Source organism: Ruditapes philippinarum, unplaced genomic scaffold (genome assembly GCF_026571515.1).
Source record: "Ruditapes philippinarum isolate M1 unplaced genomic scaffold, ASM2657151v2 ctg390_1_1_1_1, whole genome shotgun sequence".
NCBI lineage: Eukaryota > Metazoa > Mollusca > Bivalvia > Venerida > Veneridae > Ruditapes > Ruditapes philippinarum.
This window is the reverse complement of record NW_026855788.1, coordinates 236,385-253,904: the sequence shown is the minus strand read 5'-3', so window position 1 is coordinate 253,904 and position 17,520 is coordinate 236,385. Positions and strand designations below refer to the sequence as shown.

Here is a 17,520-nt window from a genome sequence, read left to right as displayed (position 1 = left end):
ATGTTGTCATGTCACATTGAAAGTTTGTGATGTTGTAAAGTCACATGGAAAGTTTGTAATGTTGTCCTGTCACATTGAAAGTTTGTGATGTTGTCAAGTCACATGGAAAGTTTGTAATGTTGTCATGTCACATTGAATGTTTGTGATGTTGTCAAGTGACATGGAAAGTTTGTGATGTTGTCAAGTCACATTGAAAGTTTGTGATGTTGTCAAGTCACATGGAAAGTTTGTGATGTTGTCAAGTCACATGGAAAGTTTGTGATGTTGTCAAGAGACATGGAAAGTTTGTGATGTTGTCAAGTCACATGGAAAGTTTGTGATGTTGTCAAGAGACATGGAAAGTTTGTGATGTTGTCAAGAGACATGGAAAGTTTGTGATGTTGTCAAGAGACATGGAAAGTTTGTGATGTTGTCAAGAGACATGAAAAGTTTGTGATGTTGTCAAGAGACATGAACAGTTTGTGATGTTGTCAAGAGACATGAAAAGTTTGTGATGTTGTCATGAGACATGGAAAGTTTGTGATGTTGTCATGAGACATGGAAAGTTTGTGATGTTGTCAAGAGACATGGAAAGTTTGTGATGTTGTCAAGAGACATGAAAAGTTTGTGATGTTGTCAAGAGACATGGAAAGTTTGTGATGTTGTCAAGTGACATGGAAAGTTCATGATGTTGTCAAGTCACATGGAAAGTTCATGATGTTGTCAAGTCACATGGAAAGTTTGTGATGTTGTCAAGAGACATGGGAAGTTTGTGATGTTGTCAAGAGACATGGGAAGTTTGTGATGTTGTCAAGTGACATGAAAAGTTTGTGATGTTGTCAAGTGACATGGAAAGTTTGTGGTGTTGTTATGAGACATGGAAAGTTTGTGATGTTGTCAAGTCACATGGAATGTTTGTGATGTTGTCAAGTCACATGGAAAGTTTGTGATGTTGTCAAGAGACATGGGAAGTTTGTGGTGTTGTCAAGTGACATGGAAAGAGTGACATGGAAAGTTTGTGGTGTTGTCAAGAGACATGGAAAGTTCATGATGTTGTCAAGTCAGATGGAATGTTTGTGATGTTGTCAATTCACATGGAAAGTTTATGATGTTGTCAAAGACAAGGGAAGTTTGTGGTGTTGTCAAGAGACATGGAAAGTTTGTGATGTTGTCAAGTCACATGGAATGTTTGTGATGTTGTCAAGTCACATGGAAAGTTTTTGTGATGTTGTCAAGTCACATGGAAAGTTTGTGATGTTGTCAAGTCCACATGTAATGTTTGTGGTGTTGTCAAGTCACATGGAAAGTTCATGATGTTGTCAAAAGACATAGAAAGTTTGTGATGTTGTCAAGTCACATGGAAAGTTCATGATGTTGTCAAGAGACATGGAAAGTTTGTGGTGTTGTCCAGTCACATGGAAAGTTCATGATGTTGTCAAGTCACATGGAAAGTTCATGATGTTGTCAAGAGACATAGAAAGTTTTTTTTGAAGTGTAGTACGGGAAAAATCTGTGTTTCAAAAAATAATTTGGGGTTTTATACAGGAAATTCATTATGTTTTTAAAAGTCAAAAAAAGTTAAATTGGTAAAAGGAATGGATTTGGGGATCTTAAAAACCTTGTTTTTTCCTTGGAAGAAACAAAAAACTCGCTCTTCGGTTTTTAAAAGGATTAGAAATTTTGAAATAAGCTTATTTGCTTCCTTCACAAGCAAACTAAAAAAATTTTTGTACAACCAATTAAGTTTATTAATCAAAGACAGAAGCCTCCTGAAAATCTTTTTATCAAATTAAAATCATTTTTATGGTTTCTCATTTTTTTGTCAAAAATGAAAATAAGCAAAATGCAGAATTCATAAAGGCCTAAAAATTTTGTTTCATTTTGTTACTTTAGTTTATATTTGAAGCATAGGTGTTTATGGTATTTTGTTATTGCTGTAGCATGTGTGATGTATCATTATTATAAATGTATTTAATTATTTGTTATGGTAATTCATTGTTGAACTTGTGAAAACACAATGTAATGTTATTGTACTTTTTCTGCCATTATAGGACCATTTTTCTGGTATCTGATAATATCACTATTGATGCTTATTGGTAATGTTTCTATAAATTTGGGTTATAGCTTTTTCATGCTTTGGTTTCTGGTAACCCGCGTTTGCACTAGGCTCTTGAGAAATTTTTATTTTTTCTTCTCAAACATTTACATCACTTTATTATTATTTGCTTGTTTATGTTGATGTTATTTGTGTAAATTCATTTCCTGTATCAACTGTTTCTAATAAGGCGCGTATAAAGGTCACTGCAGTACGCAAAATGTTTTTTTATTGTTGTGAAATTCCTTCTTCTTTTATGTTCCGTCTCTCTCGACACTGCCACAGGAAGAGTACAGTAATTGCCAGTAAGAACACAGGTTGTGCAGCGTCGGAGCATATTGCAATGATTCCGTCCGTCCGATCCAGAACAGTCTCCTGATTTCCAGCCACAATCCTGTATATATCCAACAAAATCTGTGGCAATAAACAAACAGCATAAACCACCAAAAACCCTGTAATGTTTTTGTATGGTTGCAACAAATACCTCTTGCAGTAGTCTTTAAATTGTACCATTTCTTCTTTCCTTTTCTCTACTGAGTTTTCTGTCTCAATTTCTGAAGTATTAGCAACCTCCACTGCGATTTCACTTTTTGTACCAATTTCAGTTTCCATGCCATCTCTGTCGGATTTCAAATTGACACTCATATCAACCCCTGCCTGATCATTTTTCTTAATATCACTTAACACTGCCTGATTATTTTTCCCAATGTCACTAAACACTGCATCTGTTTCCAGTTTGTCAGTTCCCACAGCATCATTTTTATCAGTCTGTGTCTCAACGTTAACAAACAAGCTGTTGCTCTCTCTTACCTCCTCATCTTTCAATTTAGCCATTTTAACATTGTCATCAGGCATAAACTCAACCCAATTGATACCGTTTAGTGGTGTTTTAGGCACATCGATGGACTTTGATCGTGCATTGTCTTCAATACCACCTGCAATGTCCCTAGCTTGTTGCGTTTTAGGCATATCCACAGACTTTGATCTTGAATGCTCTTTGATATGACATTCAATGTCTGTAACAATTGTATCCATACTTGAGATGGAAACATTAAAGTCAGAACAGTGTACATCTACATTCACAGACAGATGTGGATCACTGTTTTCCCTTGCAATCTTATTTGGTTCACTGACCAGAGCAGTAGGTTCTTTGTCCACGTCTTCAACAATTATCTTTGGACTGTTGAAAACCTCTATCTTCTTTTTCTCAACCCCTATGGAATCCTTCTGTACAGCTGCAGTCTTTGATACATCAATCTCAGTGCCTTTTGTGCTTTCCATTCCTTTTTCTCTGAGAGTAAAAGTTTCTGGACATTGTGAAAAATCCAAACATTCAATGGACTGTCCTCCATTTATGCTTGACCTCCCTTTATAGCTTAAACTGGACCAATTGGTCCTAGACTTTCGGTCAGTATGACTAGAAGGGCCTTTTAAGCTCTTTGATTTCCTTAGGGGTAATTTTATATTCTTTTTCCTTATTTCTAGTTTTTTCAATTTTTTGTCATTGAAGCTTGTTTCTTCTTCAACTTCTTTGTCTTCATTACTATCATCAATAAGATGGGCACTAAGCTCACACTGTTTCTGTGATGCTAAAGCTTTGAACAGTAACTTGCTGGGGTCAGTCATGAAGAAGTTTTCAAGAGCTTCAAATACTTGATCCTCCATCATCTTGTGTGATTTCTGCTTCCTGCTCTTCCTTACAGCAACATAAGTTTGTGATCTTGGTTCCTGAATCTCTGAATCACTCTTGATTCTTCTTCTTGTGGCTTTAAAGTACAATAAAACTGATCAAATACAGGAAAGCATAATTGTAACAAAGCCAGGAATACAATGCTGTTATAAACACATGATTATACAACAGCTACAGCCAGAAATATCTCTGAATAATAGTATAAATACAGCAAAATACATAATTATCACAAGTAAGACAAACACAATTTAATCTTCTTTTCTGGAATTTGTTACAGTTGTATTTTCTTATTTATGCAACTAATACATGTATATTATTTTTGAGATAATTATTATCCCTAAAACAAAATAATATACATGTACAAGTTGCATAAACAAGACAATTCAATTATATCTTGTTACCATTTTGTTCAGAAACAGACTAGAACATTTGAAGATCCACTGTACTGTGATGACATGAGCAAACTAGGTATAGGTCTACTAAACAATGCTGCACAGAAAATATCCAACCCTTAGGCCTTGTGATTTCTGACAAGATATTTTAAGATTTTTTCTTATGTAAGTTTATGTAAAATCAAGTGATCTCCAAGGCGAAGCCAATATTGACATAAACAAACTTGGATGAGGTCTAATATAAAATGCTGCAACCCAAATATCTACATTGTATGCATTTTGGTTTCTGTAAAGAAGATTTCAAATTCATATAACTTCTAGAAAAGGGTCCCTCAGGGCCAGATCAATATTAATTTGAATAAACTTGTTAGAGGTCTTCTAGACAATGTTGCACACCAATTATCTATACTCTAGGCCAAATGGTTTATAAGAAGATTTTTTCCTTATATAAATCTATGTAAAATTATTTATCCTTTGGCCATGACTGAACACACTTGGTAGATGTCTACTGCACATCAAATATTTAGTCTCTAAACCTTATGGTTTCTGACATGAAAGAATTTAAAGTCCCTGAAAGAGATTCACACCACAGGGGTAAGGGACACATTGCTCATTGTCAGCCACATAAGCTCCTAACCACAGAAGATCCCTTTCTCCTTAACAAATCACAATTAAGAAAAAATATCAACTTACAATTAAAGCCCAAGTTTAGTCTTCTCTGTTCATGGCCATCTTGCTCTTCAGAAATGTAGCCAGAGTTCTCATGACACGATGAGTCTTTACTGGAACTGTCCTTCTCTGCTTTCCACCTTGAACTTCTCTTCAAAGAACCATTTTGTCTATAGAGTAGCCGTTGCTTCCCATTCTCGTTGGCCTGTGGCTCGAACCTTTTGTACCCCATGGCTTGTTCATCTGATTTGGCAATCAGCTCAGAGCTTGGTGTTTCTACAGAGACGGATGCCTGTAAACCTTCCTCTGTTTGCTCAATGTCGCCTATATTTGTATCTGCATCATTATCCATTACCCTCATGTACTCAGGTATAACCATAAGCTCTTTTTGTCTTGTTTTATATCTAATAACAAACATGGCAAGCAGTAGTGTTACAGACGTCGTAAAAATAATAACACCATGCTGAACTAAGTCTATCACCGCAGCTATATTTGCATGTCCTTCGTATGCATTTCCTTTCCAACATTTATTAAGGCTTCTAAAACTTACATGCTGACTTAAATGGGGCACATTGTTGATGAAGAAACACACAATCAACAAAATAAAACAGATGATGTGAATTCTCATTTTCTTCCTCGCAATTTCAACAAGGTGCTGGGTCGTGGAAGCAGTCAACCATGTAACATCGATAGCTAAACTGACCAAACAAATTCCAACGAATGACACCAGCGTGCTGTACAAAACATAAATATAGTAACACGTTTTACCGGACTTTGATTGGTTGTCGCTGTTGATAAAATTATCGAACAAATTCAACACGTTCAATATACATATCAACAGACAAGAGACGAGTAGCCAGGTGAAGTAGACAAGATGGTGGCTGAACATTTTAATCTTTTGATTGTTGATCTTGTGAATGGCTCGACCTAGGAGGGTCAGAGCTGGTAATACAAATGCCGCAGCTATGATAAACGATAAGGTAGCGAAGCCTTTTTTCACGTCAATTGACTGCTTGATAATCTCATTCTCTGAAATTTAAAACAAGTTTTGATGAGACAATTAATTCTTCTTTTTGAAAAAAATTAACATTTCTGAAAATGGCAGGTACTAAAAATCTGACCATTCATTATAAAAAAATAATCTTTTAACACAATACATGTATACACTCATGTACATGCAATAGTGCACATCATATGTCTTTTCAGATAATATAGAAATATTTGGTCTCTGCTTTAAAATAAATTGAAAATTGTATTTTTGTGCTACCCTTTGCCCGATTTGAGTAAAAAGACTTGCAAAACTTTTCAATTTTTGGTAATTTTTCACAGAATAATTAGGCGAGCAATTGATCTGAAATTGAGCACACAAATTATTAGTCTAGACCTACATAAAATGGAACATTTATGTCGAAATAATGTTTCCTGTTCCATCATGTAAAAAAACCTCAGTGGAGTCCCACAAAGTAATGAATGGACTCTTCAAACCCCTTCAAACAGGGCAAAACCATTACACAAAATTTTAATTCAGCAGGTTTATGGGTCTTAAAGAGTCAACCATATAGATTCCCTTATAAATGACATATACCAATACATAAAATTTAACATACTCTGGTAAAACAAGGAAATTATTATACCTTTCAGGTAACTTATTACCTGTACATGCAGAATGAGAATGAAATGAAAATAAAAATAGCAAAAAGACCCCCCCCCCCCCCAAAAAAAAAACCCCAAAAAAACTTACCGTTCTCGTAATAAATGTCAACAGCCTCTGTAGTAGTATCATCAACATAATATTGGAATCCACGTCCACGATTATCAAACCAATATCCATTATCTTCAATTGTATCATTTCCCGACATTATTGATCAAATATTTTAATAACCACAATCTTGGCTTTTAAAAGACGTTTTCTAAAAATAGCCTCAATGAATTTCGCCTCCAATCTCTTAATTAAAAGCATAACACACAATTATTTGAAAATTATAAAAATTTTACGATCAGCCTTTCAACAGAAAGTCTCTAGTGTATGGAATCAAAATACCTGGTTATCAGTTTTTATATATTATATCTAAGCTGCATTTATGGTAACATAATGTCTCTGACATACTCTGTACACCTCTTATAATTACCAATATAAATAAAAGGCCATAGAAATTGAGATGCAAGTTTTTCAGTCCTTATATTTGATAATACCTTGATATGTTTTTTTTTGTTCTTTTTTTTGTTTGTTTTTTGTTGTTTTTTTTGAGAGTACACAGATTCTGTTCATCTCCCAATTATGTCAAAGCTGCAAGATGTTGTCATGTAAATTAATTGACACGTAGATTAAAGATCCTCAAAAATTTTTTTTTTCATTTTACGCCATTTATTAAGCAACTAAATTTATTTGAACAAACTTAATAGAGGAAATCATAGATCACATCTTAGATAAGGTTTAATGAATGGTCCTTAAATCCTTTCATGACGTGATGTTGAAAGATACTGCAAAAATCATTATTATTTGTGAGGCACTAATTTTCATGGTTTTCTAGGCTAGGTCAACCCATCAAAAAATAAAAATAAACAGTTTTTCAGAAATAAAAATCATAGTATTTTTGAAGCATAGTGGGCCTTTCATGGAAATAAATAACTTTAATACATGTACACTTTCAATATCATTTACCACGAAGAAACCAAAAACAACAATTTCACTGGCCTTAATTAAGAGAGGCTTTTTTATTTCAACGCAACATGACAGACTTGTGCATGTTACCAGATATTTTGTCATACCAGGGGACAAAGGCTGGTCATCATATATCTCTGTTCCTCGTGATTAATCATAAGTCCATGCCACCAGATATTTCGCTTTTACAGTTAACAAAGGAATAGCCATTACAAACTGAAAATATCATATATCGACATCGGGGAAGACTTTACAGAAAGAATATCTGTTATTGACTGCTTATTTGGTTTCTATAGTAACTTGTTGTATCCAGAATAGTGTGAAATACGGATATAATATAATTACATATATAAACACAGCTTTATATGAGAGTAAATTATATTAAGGTGTATCTTTAAAATCATAAACTTCCTGGCACAAAAGTTTTATAATCAAAGTATTAAAAGCACTTTAATTGAAGGTCTGTTAATGGGGGCAAAAATATGATCAGAGCCTAGCACTGTATATTCTTAATTAAAGCTTTTTTCCCCCTTGAAATTTGTGGATAACAAGCATTCTAAAAGCTATTTAAAGTTTTTTTTCTTCAATAAAATTACAACATAATGTGGCATTAAATTGGCACTTGAGATACATAGAAAGAGCCTTCCTTATAATTAAATTTCAAACACAGATATTATAATTCTTTTTATTAAATAACTATACGTTATTAGCCCTTTAAAAAAGTACCTGCCACGTTCAATAACACAATGGCCCGCCTTATAACAGAGCTAATATCTATATCACTTTTTCGGCCCCGGGCCGAAAAGTGATATAGATATAAAGCCCCCATTTGAAGTTATTTGATTGGCTGATATAGCAGGGCCAAAAAATGATATAGATTTCTGCAAGAAACTGGGAAATGGCAGCCATTTTGTTTTAACTCGGTCTATGTGTAGATGCCGACAGGTTGCATAAATGAAACAAAATATTCTCATTTTCTAAACATTCACGTCATGATTTAGTAGTGTTTAACTGATTGTGATATAAATTTACAACATGTACATTTCACAAAAACACAAACAAACAGTAGACAGTCTGACATTTTGTTGTACATGTACAATTTAAGTTACAAAACGTAGCTTTTCCAAACAAACCTCGGCCTTGGGCCAATACAATTGCCCTCGGACAAATAACAGGGCCAATATCAAATCACTTATTTATTAACATATAGTATTGACTTTACGTGCAAGTACTGTTTGTACTTATTGGGTGATAACTATTTGTACTGTATTGACTTCATGGGTGGAAACTATCTGTACTGTATTGACTTCATGGGGGATAACTGTTTGTACTGCATTGTCTTCATGGGTGGAAACTATCTGTACTGTATTGACTTCATGGGGGATAACTGTTTGTACTGCATTGCCTTCATGGGTGGAAACTACATTGTATCTGTACTGTATTGACTTCATGGGGGATAACTGCTTGTACTGCATTGACTTCATGGGTGGAAACTATCTGTACTGTATTGACTTCATGGGGGATAACTGTTTGTACTGCATTGTCTTAATGGGTGGAAACTATCTGTACTGTATTGACTTCATGAGGGATAACTGCTTGTACTGCATTGTCTTAATGGGTGGAAACTATCTGTACTGTATTGACTTCATGGGGGATAACTGTTTGTACTGCATTGACATCACAACTGATAACTGTGTGTATTGACTTTATGGGTGATAACTGTTTGATCTGTACTGACTTCATTGGTGATAACTGTTTGTACTGTATTGATTTTATGGGTGATAACTGTTTGGACTATATTGATTTCATGGGTGATAACTGTTTGGACTATATTGACTCAGGTTATAAATGTTTGTATTGACTTCATAGGAAATAACTGTCTGTACTGTATTGACTTCATGGGTGATAACTGTTTGTACTGATTTAACTTCATTGATGATAACTGTTTATATTAACTTCATGGGTAATAACCTGTTTGTACTAACTTCATGTTTAAATCAATTGTATATAAATTATATAATTTATCAAATGTTTGTATCAATTTTAAAATAACACTTAATGCAAAATTAGAATCAACTCTGAAATACCGTCACTGGCTTAGTCATTCAAACTTTAAGCTTGTACAAACATTATAATCAGTAAATACATATTGTAAAATTTTACTTTTGAATCATTGAATTTACATTATATAACTCAATTTAAAAATGGTATCATGAGATAAATTGTTAAATAATTGCATGTCATTTACATATTAAACCTTTACAGAGTGTAAAAGATAATTAAATACTATACTATCTGGTTGGTGTGTTCTTACAACTGAGTTTGAGGTCCTTGTGGTAGAGTTTGACAAAAAATGTCAGAAAAATTAGGGCTCAACTCCATTTTACAATAATTCACTTACAAGCAAGGGAGGAAACAATTACTTCACAAATAAAACACTTTATTATACAGGAGAGTTATCCATCCTTATCTAGATAACAAATGGATAAATAATACTAAATATGATACAAATATGACACACTAAACACATGAAAACATTATACGAGGCCTAAAACCAGGCCTAAAACTTGTTAACATTTTCTCCCTGCTCTGTCTAAAATCTCAGTATTTCCATTAGACAGAGCATATTCTGATCCAATTTCAGACCAATTTAAGGCATGAATTCTGAGTTTGAGCTCAGAATATTTCTTTAAAAACTTTTTTCATTTTCCAGTCTGTTGATGATTCAATCACAAAATCTTGGCAATATGCCACAGGGCATTGTGAAAACTTGGTTGGAATCCTTTGAGATATGCAGAAGTTCTTTCAATTATTTAAGTGAAAAGCTATACCTGGTGATCATCATTTTTTAAACATTCAATCAAGATACTGTACCAATAAGCTTACTGGGGTCATTGACTAGCTTTGTTTCAATTTGTGTGTACGCTGATTTCAATGGATGGTAGGGGTGTCCTGGACAATACACCCCAAAGATATTTTTATTTGCTGTGCTTGTTGGAGGTGCATTTAATTATATAATTATTCAATGCAAGTTAATATTAAGAGGATTATTAAGAGCAACAGGTTGACAAATAAACATTTTGAGCTGGTGTTTTTTCCCCCTGCTTTTTACAAAAGTAAGTGTACGCAACAATGGACCCAAACTTTAGGAAGCTACACCATGACCTATAAGGAGGTTGGTCAATCTACAAAAATTGCCTGCTTGTGTACTGCAAGGACATGACAATCCGGCTAGTCTTTTCAATATGAGTGCACAACAGTGGCCATTTCTAGTTACAATGTAATATTATAATAAATAACAACACTACTACAAATTTTAAAAGTTCTACATTAATCATGTATACCAAATAGTCATACTTCATTTTAGTTTATTCAATTCATATGCTCAAAAACTAGTCTGTCGTAATTTGACTTGATACAATTCTATTCAATCTTCGCTATAGCAGATTCAGTTCTTCCGTATTATATATACATGTAGACTATTCTCTCTTCAAGGCAATTGGTTTACACAGAATTTGAGCTGCGTCACGACAAAACCAACATAGTGGGTTTGCGACCAGCATGGATCCAGACCAGCCTGCGCATCCGCGCAGTCTGATCAGGATCCATGCTGTTCGCTTACCAACCATATTACAAGTAGAGAACCTGATAGCGAACAGCATGGATCCTGATCAGACTGCGCGGATGCGCAGGCTGGTCTGGATCCATGCTGGTCGCAAACCCATTATGTTGGTTTTGTCCTGACGCGGCTCATTTATTAAACAGTAAGGAAAACGGGAGGAGGAGAATAATTCAATTTAGTTTATGTAGGAAGCTAAAAGCTTACAGACACTATCTCAAAAGGTTGTTGCTTTAATTTCTCATGTACACAAATTATCCTGTCTTCAGATGAGCTATATCGATAAATTTTTATAAAGTGGATAGCTTCTTAACATGAAAGAAATCAAAATACCCAGGAAAACTCGACTAACAGCAATGAGGGGCAAGTGGTTCAAAAACAGCAAATATATCCACTTGGCTACACATGAAAAACAAAAGAAAGAATGATTATATTTCAAGAAAATCTGTAACTTACCAAGAAAACAGAACTGTGTACCATGACATATTATGATATTTCTGCAGATGTCGAGTATACCGTGACCTAGTTTCCAACTGCTGTCGTCTATAGTCACGGCATTCTCGGCAAGGTAAGTTAGAAACTTCAGCGTGGGCTGCAAATAAAAAACATGTAAAAACTCAGTCTAACAGCCTTCACACTATACTCCTACCAAGCAGATTGGACAATCAAGTGCATTATTACACGATATATGCACAGCATAAAAAATTCTAACACGTTATGGTATATGTCATCATATATCTATTTCCTAAATGTATCCCCGAACCTCATTAATACTCTAACGCAATACTTGGGCAAAAACAAATAAGGGAAATAATTCAACATTATACAGATCTGATAATCTTTTTAGTGGTCACCTGCTTTAATAGATCTTAATTAGCATTATAGATCTTAGGCCGCACATCTTCAAAAATATATACCAGAAGTTTTGCCTAAAGTTTACACTGGTTTCACATTTTTTGTCCACCTTTGTTGGTCATATTTTGAAGGTTATATCTTGGCAGTCAGTCAACCTATGCAGCTTTTCTGTATAATTAACTTATAATCACCAATTTTCATGTGATTTTATTATTGTGACCAACAACTAATCCCACATGATTTCGTGACTCCGAAGTTAGAGACAAGTGACTTTGTGTGGAAGACAGAATAATACATCATTTAAGTTTTGCTACATTAATGACAAATCATTTCACATTCAACCATGCTTTTCTAGTGTGATAAACCTCTTATATGCTCTACATCCATTACAAGAACATTATAAAACACAGGTGCCTTTTCTTAGGAGGAAAAATGAAAAACAGACTTGTGCCCCCTTGGACTTATAACTCCAAGACATTTGTCTCTAATTTTGTCAAAGCTGATATATGGCTCTTTGTCTGTTTAAGAAGTGCTAAAATTGGCTCTTTAAAATTTTGAAGGGAATATATTTGTCCCTGTATGTCACATTTGCTGTATAAATAATGGATTTCATGCAGAAACAAAGCACAAGTTGGTGGGTGGGGGACACACCTCATGTTTAAGAAGGGCTGATATTGGCTCCTTAAAATTTTGAAGAGATGATATTTGCCCCTGTATGTTACATTTGCTGTATAAATAATGGATTTCAAGGAAAACCAAAGCACAAGTTTGGTGGGGGGGGAAACACAAACTTACCTTTGGATCTATTTCTTTATGCGCACCAGCCTTCTTCATTATCTCTAGATAAAAGTGGAAGCTACGGCATATCTGTTCTTCTGTTGCCATGACAACTTGCTGGTGTAATAAAATCAATGTATCCACGTACACCTGCCTGTACAAAAAGTATACAAATTTGCTTTAGATGGTAAGAAAATTATTACATAAACTGAATCATTGTGACTCAATAATTTTTCATAAGGTTAAACTGTCTATTTCCAAACTTTTCATTTCCCTGTATATTGCCTTACTTTTAAATAAACTTAACTACCTGTTTTTATATACATGTAGGATTAACAACCTACATTCTTTGGCCTTTCAAATTAATTTTATGTTAGACACAGACAAAAAGCAAAATCGTGAAATATCTGAAAGTTCAAGAAATCTAAAACTCATTTATTGCATTTTAAACTCTAATATTGTTTTAAATCTATTCCTGGCAAAATACGTATTAAAATTATAATTCTTGGATATTTGACTGTTTTTTAAGTTTTTCTTGTTTTTCTTTAAAGAGACATTATGCTTATTTTTTCACTGTCAAGTTGAGCTGAATTAGAAATATATTTCAAAAGACTTCTATAATGGTTTTTGACCAATAAATAATTGATGATGAAAAATGTTCATGACAAAATTCAAAAGCTCCTTAATTCTGAAAAAGACTGCCCCACTCTTGATAACGTCACATTCTGAGTGATAGTTTCCAATTTTCTATGGGTGGTGTGGATTATTGAGCATTTTACCATAGTAATATATATGAGCCACGTCATGACAAAACCAACATAATGCGTTTGCGACCAGCCTGGATCAAGACCAGCCTGTGCATCTGCGCAGTCTGATCAGGATCCATGCTGTTCGCTTACCAACCCTATTACAAGTAGAGAAACTGATAGCGGACAGCATGGATCCTGATCAGACTGCTCGGATGCGCAGGCTGGTCTGGATCCATGCTGGTCGCAAACCCATTATGTTTGTTTTGTTGTGACGCGGCTCAAATAATTTGAATCAAATTTGACTTTGGACCCAAAAATAGGTGCGGCTGGCAGAGTTCAAACCTATTAACTTAAGTTATTGACCATAATAAGAAAACTAAATAAAAAAGGTTATCAAAAGTCACTGTGACCTTGACCTTTAACCTTTTGACCATATGATGGGTAGGACTCCATGGTCAATACACTTAGTTTTAATGGTAGTTTTATGATTATAACAGGTCCTAGTATGCTGACTCTGACGCAGACACTCACAGGGAGCCGGCACAGTGTTTGGAGAGCATGAGAATACACTAGAAAAAATATCTCACCATCAAATATTATAATTATAGTCTATTAGAAATTGTAAAGAAAAAAAAGTTTTTTTGCTAGTGTGTCCAGATGCTCAAATAAGCATTTCATATGCTATCCAAACACTGTAATGGCTCCTTATGCAGACACTCAGGTAAGTAGAATGGTCCCATTTTTCTTTCAATAGTCGATCTTAAAATCTTACCTATCAACATCAAGTGTTCTAATACTGTCCGCAAAGTCTATGGAGTGTGGAATAAAATGTGCAAACTCCGATATCAATCCTCGTACAAATCTGGAACAATAATTTCATCAACTATAAACTTGTAACTAAAATTAGAATATGCTAAAATAAGAGCCGGTCGAAACTGGTGATTTTCCCTGAATAGGTTTTGGACTCAGACGGCTGGACAGACAAAGCGGCGACAATATGCTATCACTTAGGTGAGCATAAAAATCTTTCATACATAAATTATAACGGCTGTAGCAAGGGTCTTGAATGTCAAGGTCAAGGTCAAGATGTCGTGATTTAAGGTTTAAAATCGAGTCAAACTTATCATTACTGGTGAAATACATGTACTAAATTAAAATCTTATCAAGGATATATTTGTTTGATATTAATTTTAATTCAAGAAGAGTAATTAATATTGAAACATATTAATTTTAATTCAAGAAGAGTAATTAATATTGAAACAAATATTTTTTCTGGTACAGATTTGTGTGTTACAAAATACACCCATTTATCTTAATTAATAAAATGATAATCTGAAAAAAGTAATTAGAAGACATTAAGCTCCCTTCATCTTTGGTTACAAATGTCATGTAGGTACAACCATGTATTCAAAACTAGATCAGCTATAACATGTGGACTTAAATTGTATCTGTATTCCTGTGTTATACAAACATTAAATTAATGCATTTTATCTTCTCTGTCAAATCACAGTCATGTTTAAATCATGCAGCCACAAATGTTTCAATCACAGTCACATTCATGTTTCATTCACACAATCACATTCAGGGTTTAATCACACAGTCATATTCATGTACCAATCACACAACCACAAATGTGGTGCATTCACACAATCACATTCAGGGTTTAATCACACAGTCATATTCATGTAGCAATCACACAACCACAAATGTGGTGCATTCACACAATCATGTTCAGGTTTTAATTACACAATCACATTTTATGTTTCAATCACCCAATCACATTCATGTTTCAACTGCACAATCACATTCATGATAAAAACATGGACTGTACCATAAACTGTATATTTAAAGAATAACAAAACTAACATATTTATTTTTTGTACGAGATATAACATAAACTTTAAGAAAAGCATAATATTATACCTTTGAATATCTTGGGAGAAGGAATTATTATTATGGTATGTATATATAAAGTATAGAGCTTTAAACAGAGATCTAGCGGCCAGACCACTCCCTGTATGCCACACCATCTTGTGCAAACATCCTAGACTACCTAGTAAAATAGAGGTTTCCACACCTGAAATAATATAATAGTATACCATACTTTGTGATGTTTTTGATGTGGTTAAATTTTTCGCCAACTTTCGCCACCCTTACAAAATGGCAAACATATGAATATCAGGGACAGCAAAATCAATTGTCCATATCATACAGGCTGTTAGACATTCTGTGCTATTTAAGAGAAGTAGGGGGCCATGTAACTGTTAACAGAACAGAAGAGAACAATAGAGTAAATTCAGTAACAATAGAATTAGGGGCCATGGCCCTCTACAGTGTTCGAAATTAGCAGTAGTCCGATAGCCCCTGACCACTAAATTTCTCCTCAGGCTACCAACTTTTCACAGTAACAAGCCCGACCAGGCTACTGTAATTTCATAGGCATTATTTATTTATTAACAGAGCAACAGATAAGGTGTGTATTTGCGTATTTATGCAATTAATTTTAGAAAATACGCAATTGATTTTTTAAGAATGCGTATCAAAACCCATTAAAAAAAATAAAATACGCGATTGTCTTAAAAACCCGTGCGTATTGTCATTTTCATCATCGCAAAATTTATCTGTCGTACGCTCGTTGTTTTGGACAAATTATATCGATATGCATGCTATCAATGCTAACTAATCAACGGTCTCCGGTCTTTGACGGTCCCCGGTCTCCAATGACCCACTAAGCCATGTCAATAAAGCATGAGACCGTCAATGTGTCTACTCAGGTCGACCGTCTTTAAAGACCGGCAGAGACCGTTGATTTTGCGGAGACCGTCATTAAGTAGGTACCAGCTGTATCAATAGATGCTTTGAAAGCAATATGGCGTCGTGCAAAAGGGAAAATGATTTGAAACAAAACAGTCGTAATTAATCAAAAATCAGTCAGAAAACGAATTTGTTAAAAGTATTATGAAATATAACATGAGCATTTTATATAACAAGAGCTGTCCGTAAGACAGCGCGCTCGACTTTTTTATTGCTTGCCAATAAAAAAAGTTTTTGCAGTAAAAGGCAATACAAGAATCTCTGTATTTTTAAAGTGAACAATGGCCATGAGCATTAAGATATTTAGTGAAGAATTATTTTACTGAATTGTGTGATACCCTTGAACACTGCAGCAAAGTTTTTTAGTGCTTGCCTATAATACAAAACATTGACAGTTAAGGGCCATAATTCAAATAAAATCTTTGACAGAATTACCTTCTCCTGGACATGTTTGGGAATCATGATTGTAAACAAGTATTCCAACTTTCAAATTAATATCTCAAACAGTTCAGTCAAAAAGTGGACTGGTACTAAAAACTTAACCAAGATTCTAAGTCGATAAAAGGCCTTAATTTTTAAAACAAATCCTTGACAGAGTTACCTTCTCTTGCGTACAGATGGGGGTAATGATGTGAAATAGCATTAAAAGTTTCAAAGCAATATCTCAAAGGGTTAAGGCAATAAGTGGATTTTACCCATATTCAATGTATTTTCTAAGTCAAAAAGGGGCATAATTCTGTCAAAAACCTTGACAGAGTTATGTCCTCTTGTCTGTTGATGAAGGTCGTGATGGTAAACAAGTATGGTCAGTTTCAAAGCAATACCTCCAATGGTTTTGAAATAAAGTGAGGTGGTACAAAAAACTTAACCAAGCTCAATACACTTTCTAAGTCAAAAAAGGGCCATAATTCTGTCAAAAACCTTGACAGAGTTATGTACTCTTGTCTGTAGATGGAGGTTATGATGGTGAACAAGTATGGTAAGTTTCAAAGCCATACTTGTAATACTTCTGAAATAAAGTGGGGTGGTACGAAAAACTTAACCAAGGTGTGACGCCAACGCCGACGCCGACGCCGACGCCGACGCGAGTAGGATAGCTCCCCTTTTCATAGAAAAGTCGAGCTAAAAATAAAACAATTGTGCAAAGTTCTAATAAATTGTTAATCCTATTTTTTTTAAACCGTTTAAATTTTATTGATATTGAAACCATAAAATTCAT

The 17,520-nt window shown here is 34.3% G+C and overlaps 2 protein-coding genes across 2 annotated transcripts in view; both read right to left on the bottom strand.

Annotated features, from left to right (window-relative positions):
* Positions 1–17,520, bottom strand: part of LOC132744393 (AP-5 complex subunit beta-1-like) — a 50,037-nt gene that overhangs the window by 13,861 nt on the left and 18,656 nt on the right. The window contains exons 10-13 of the mRNA XM_060733108.1: positions 15,411–15,564; positions 14,260–14,349; positions 12,757–12,892; positions 11,563–11,698 (exon numbers count right to left, since the gene is read on the bottom strand). Of these exons, the coding sequence (XP_060589091.1) occupies positions 11,563–11,698; positions 12,757–12,892; positions 14,260–14,349; positions 15,411–15,564 (516 nt within the window). The remainder of the gene's footprint in view (positions 1–11,562; positions 11,699–12,756; positions 12,893–14,259; positions 14,350–15,410; positions 15,565–17,520) is intronic.
* Positions 1,874–6,519, bottom strand: LOC132744387 (uncharacterized). Its single transcript, XM_060733104.1, has 2 exons — positions 4,850–6,519; positions 1,874–3,840 (listed from the first exon to the last, which is right to left on the bottom strand). The coding sequence occupies exons 1-2, from the start codon at positions 5,712–5,714 to the stop codon at positions 2,303–2,305; spliced, it is 2,403 nt and encodes an 800-aa protein (XP_060589087.1). The 5' UTR covers positions 5,715–6,519; the 3' UTR covers positions 1,874–2,302.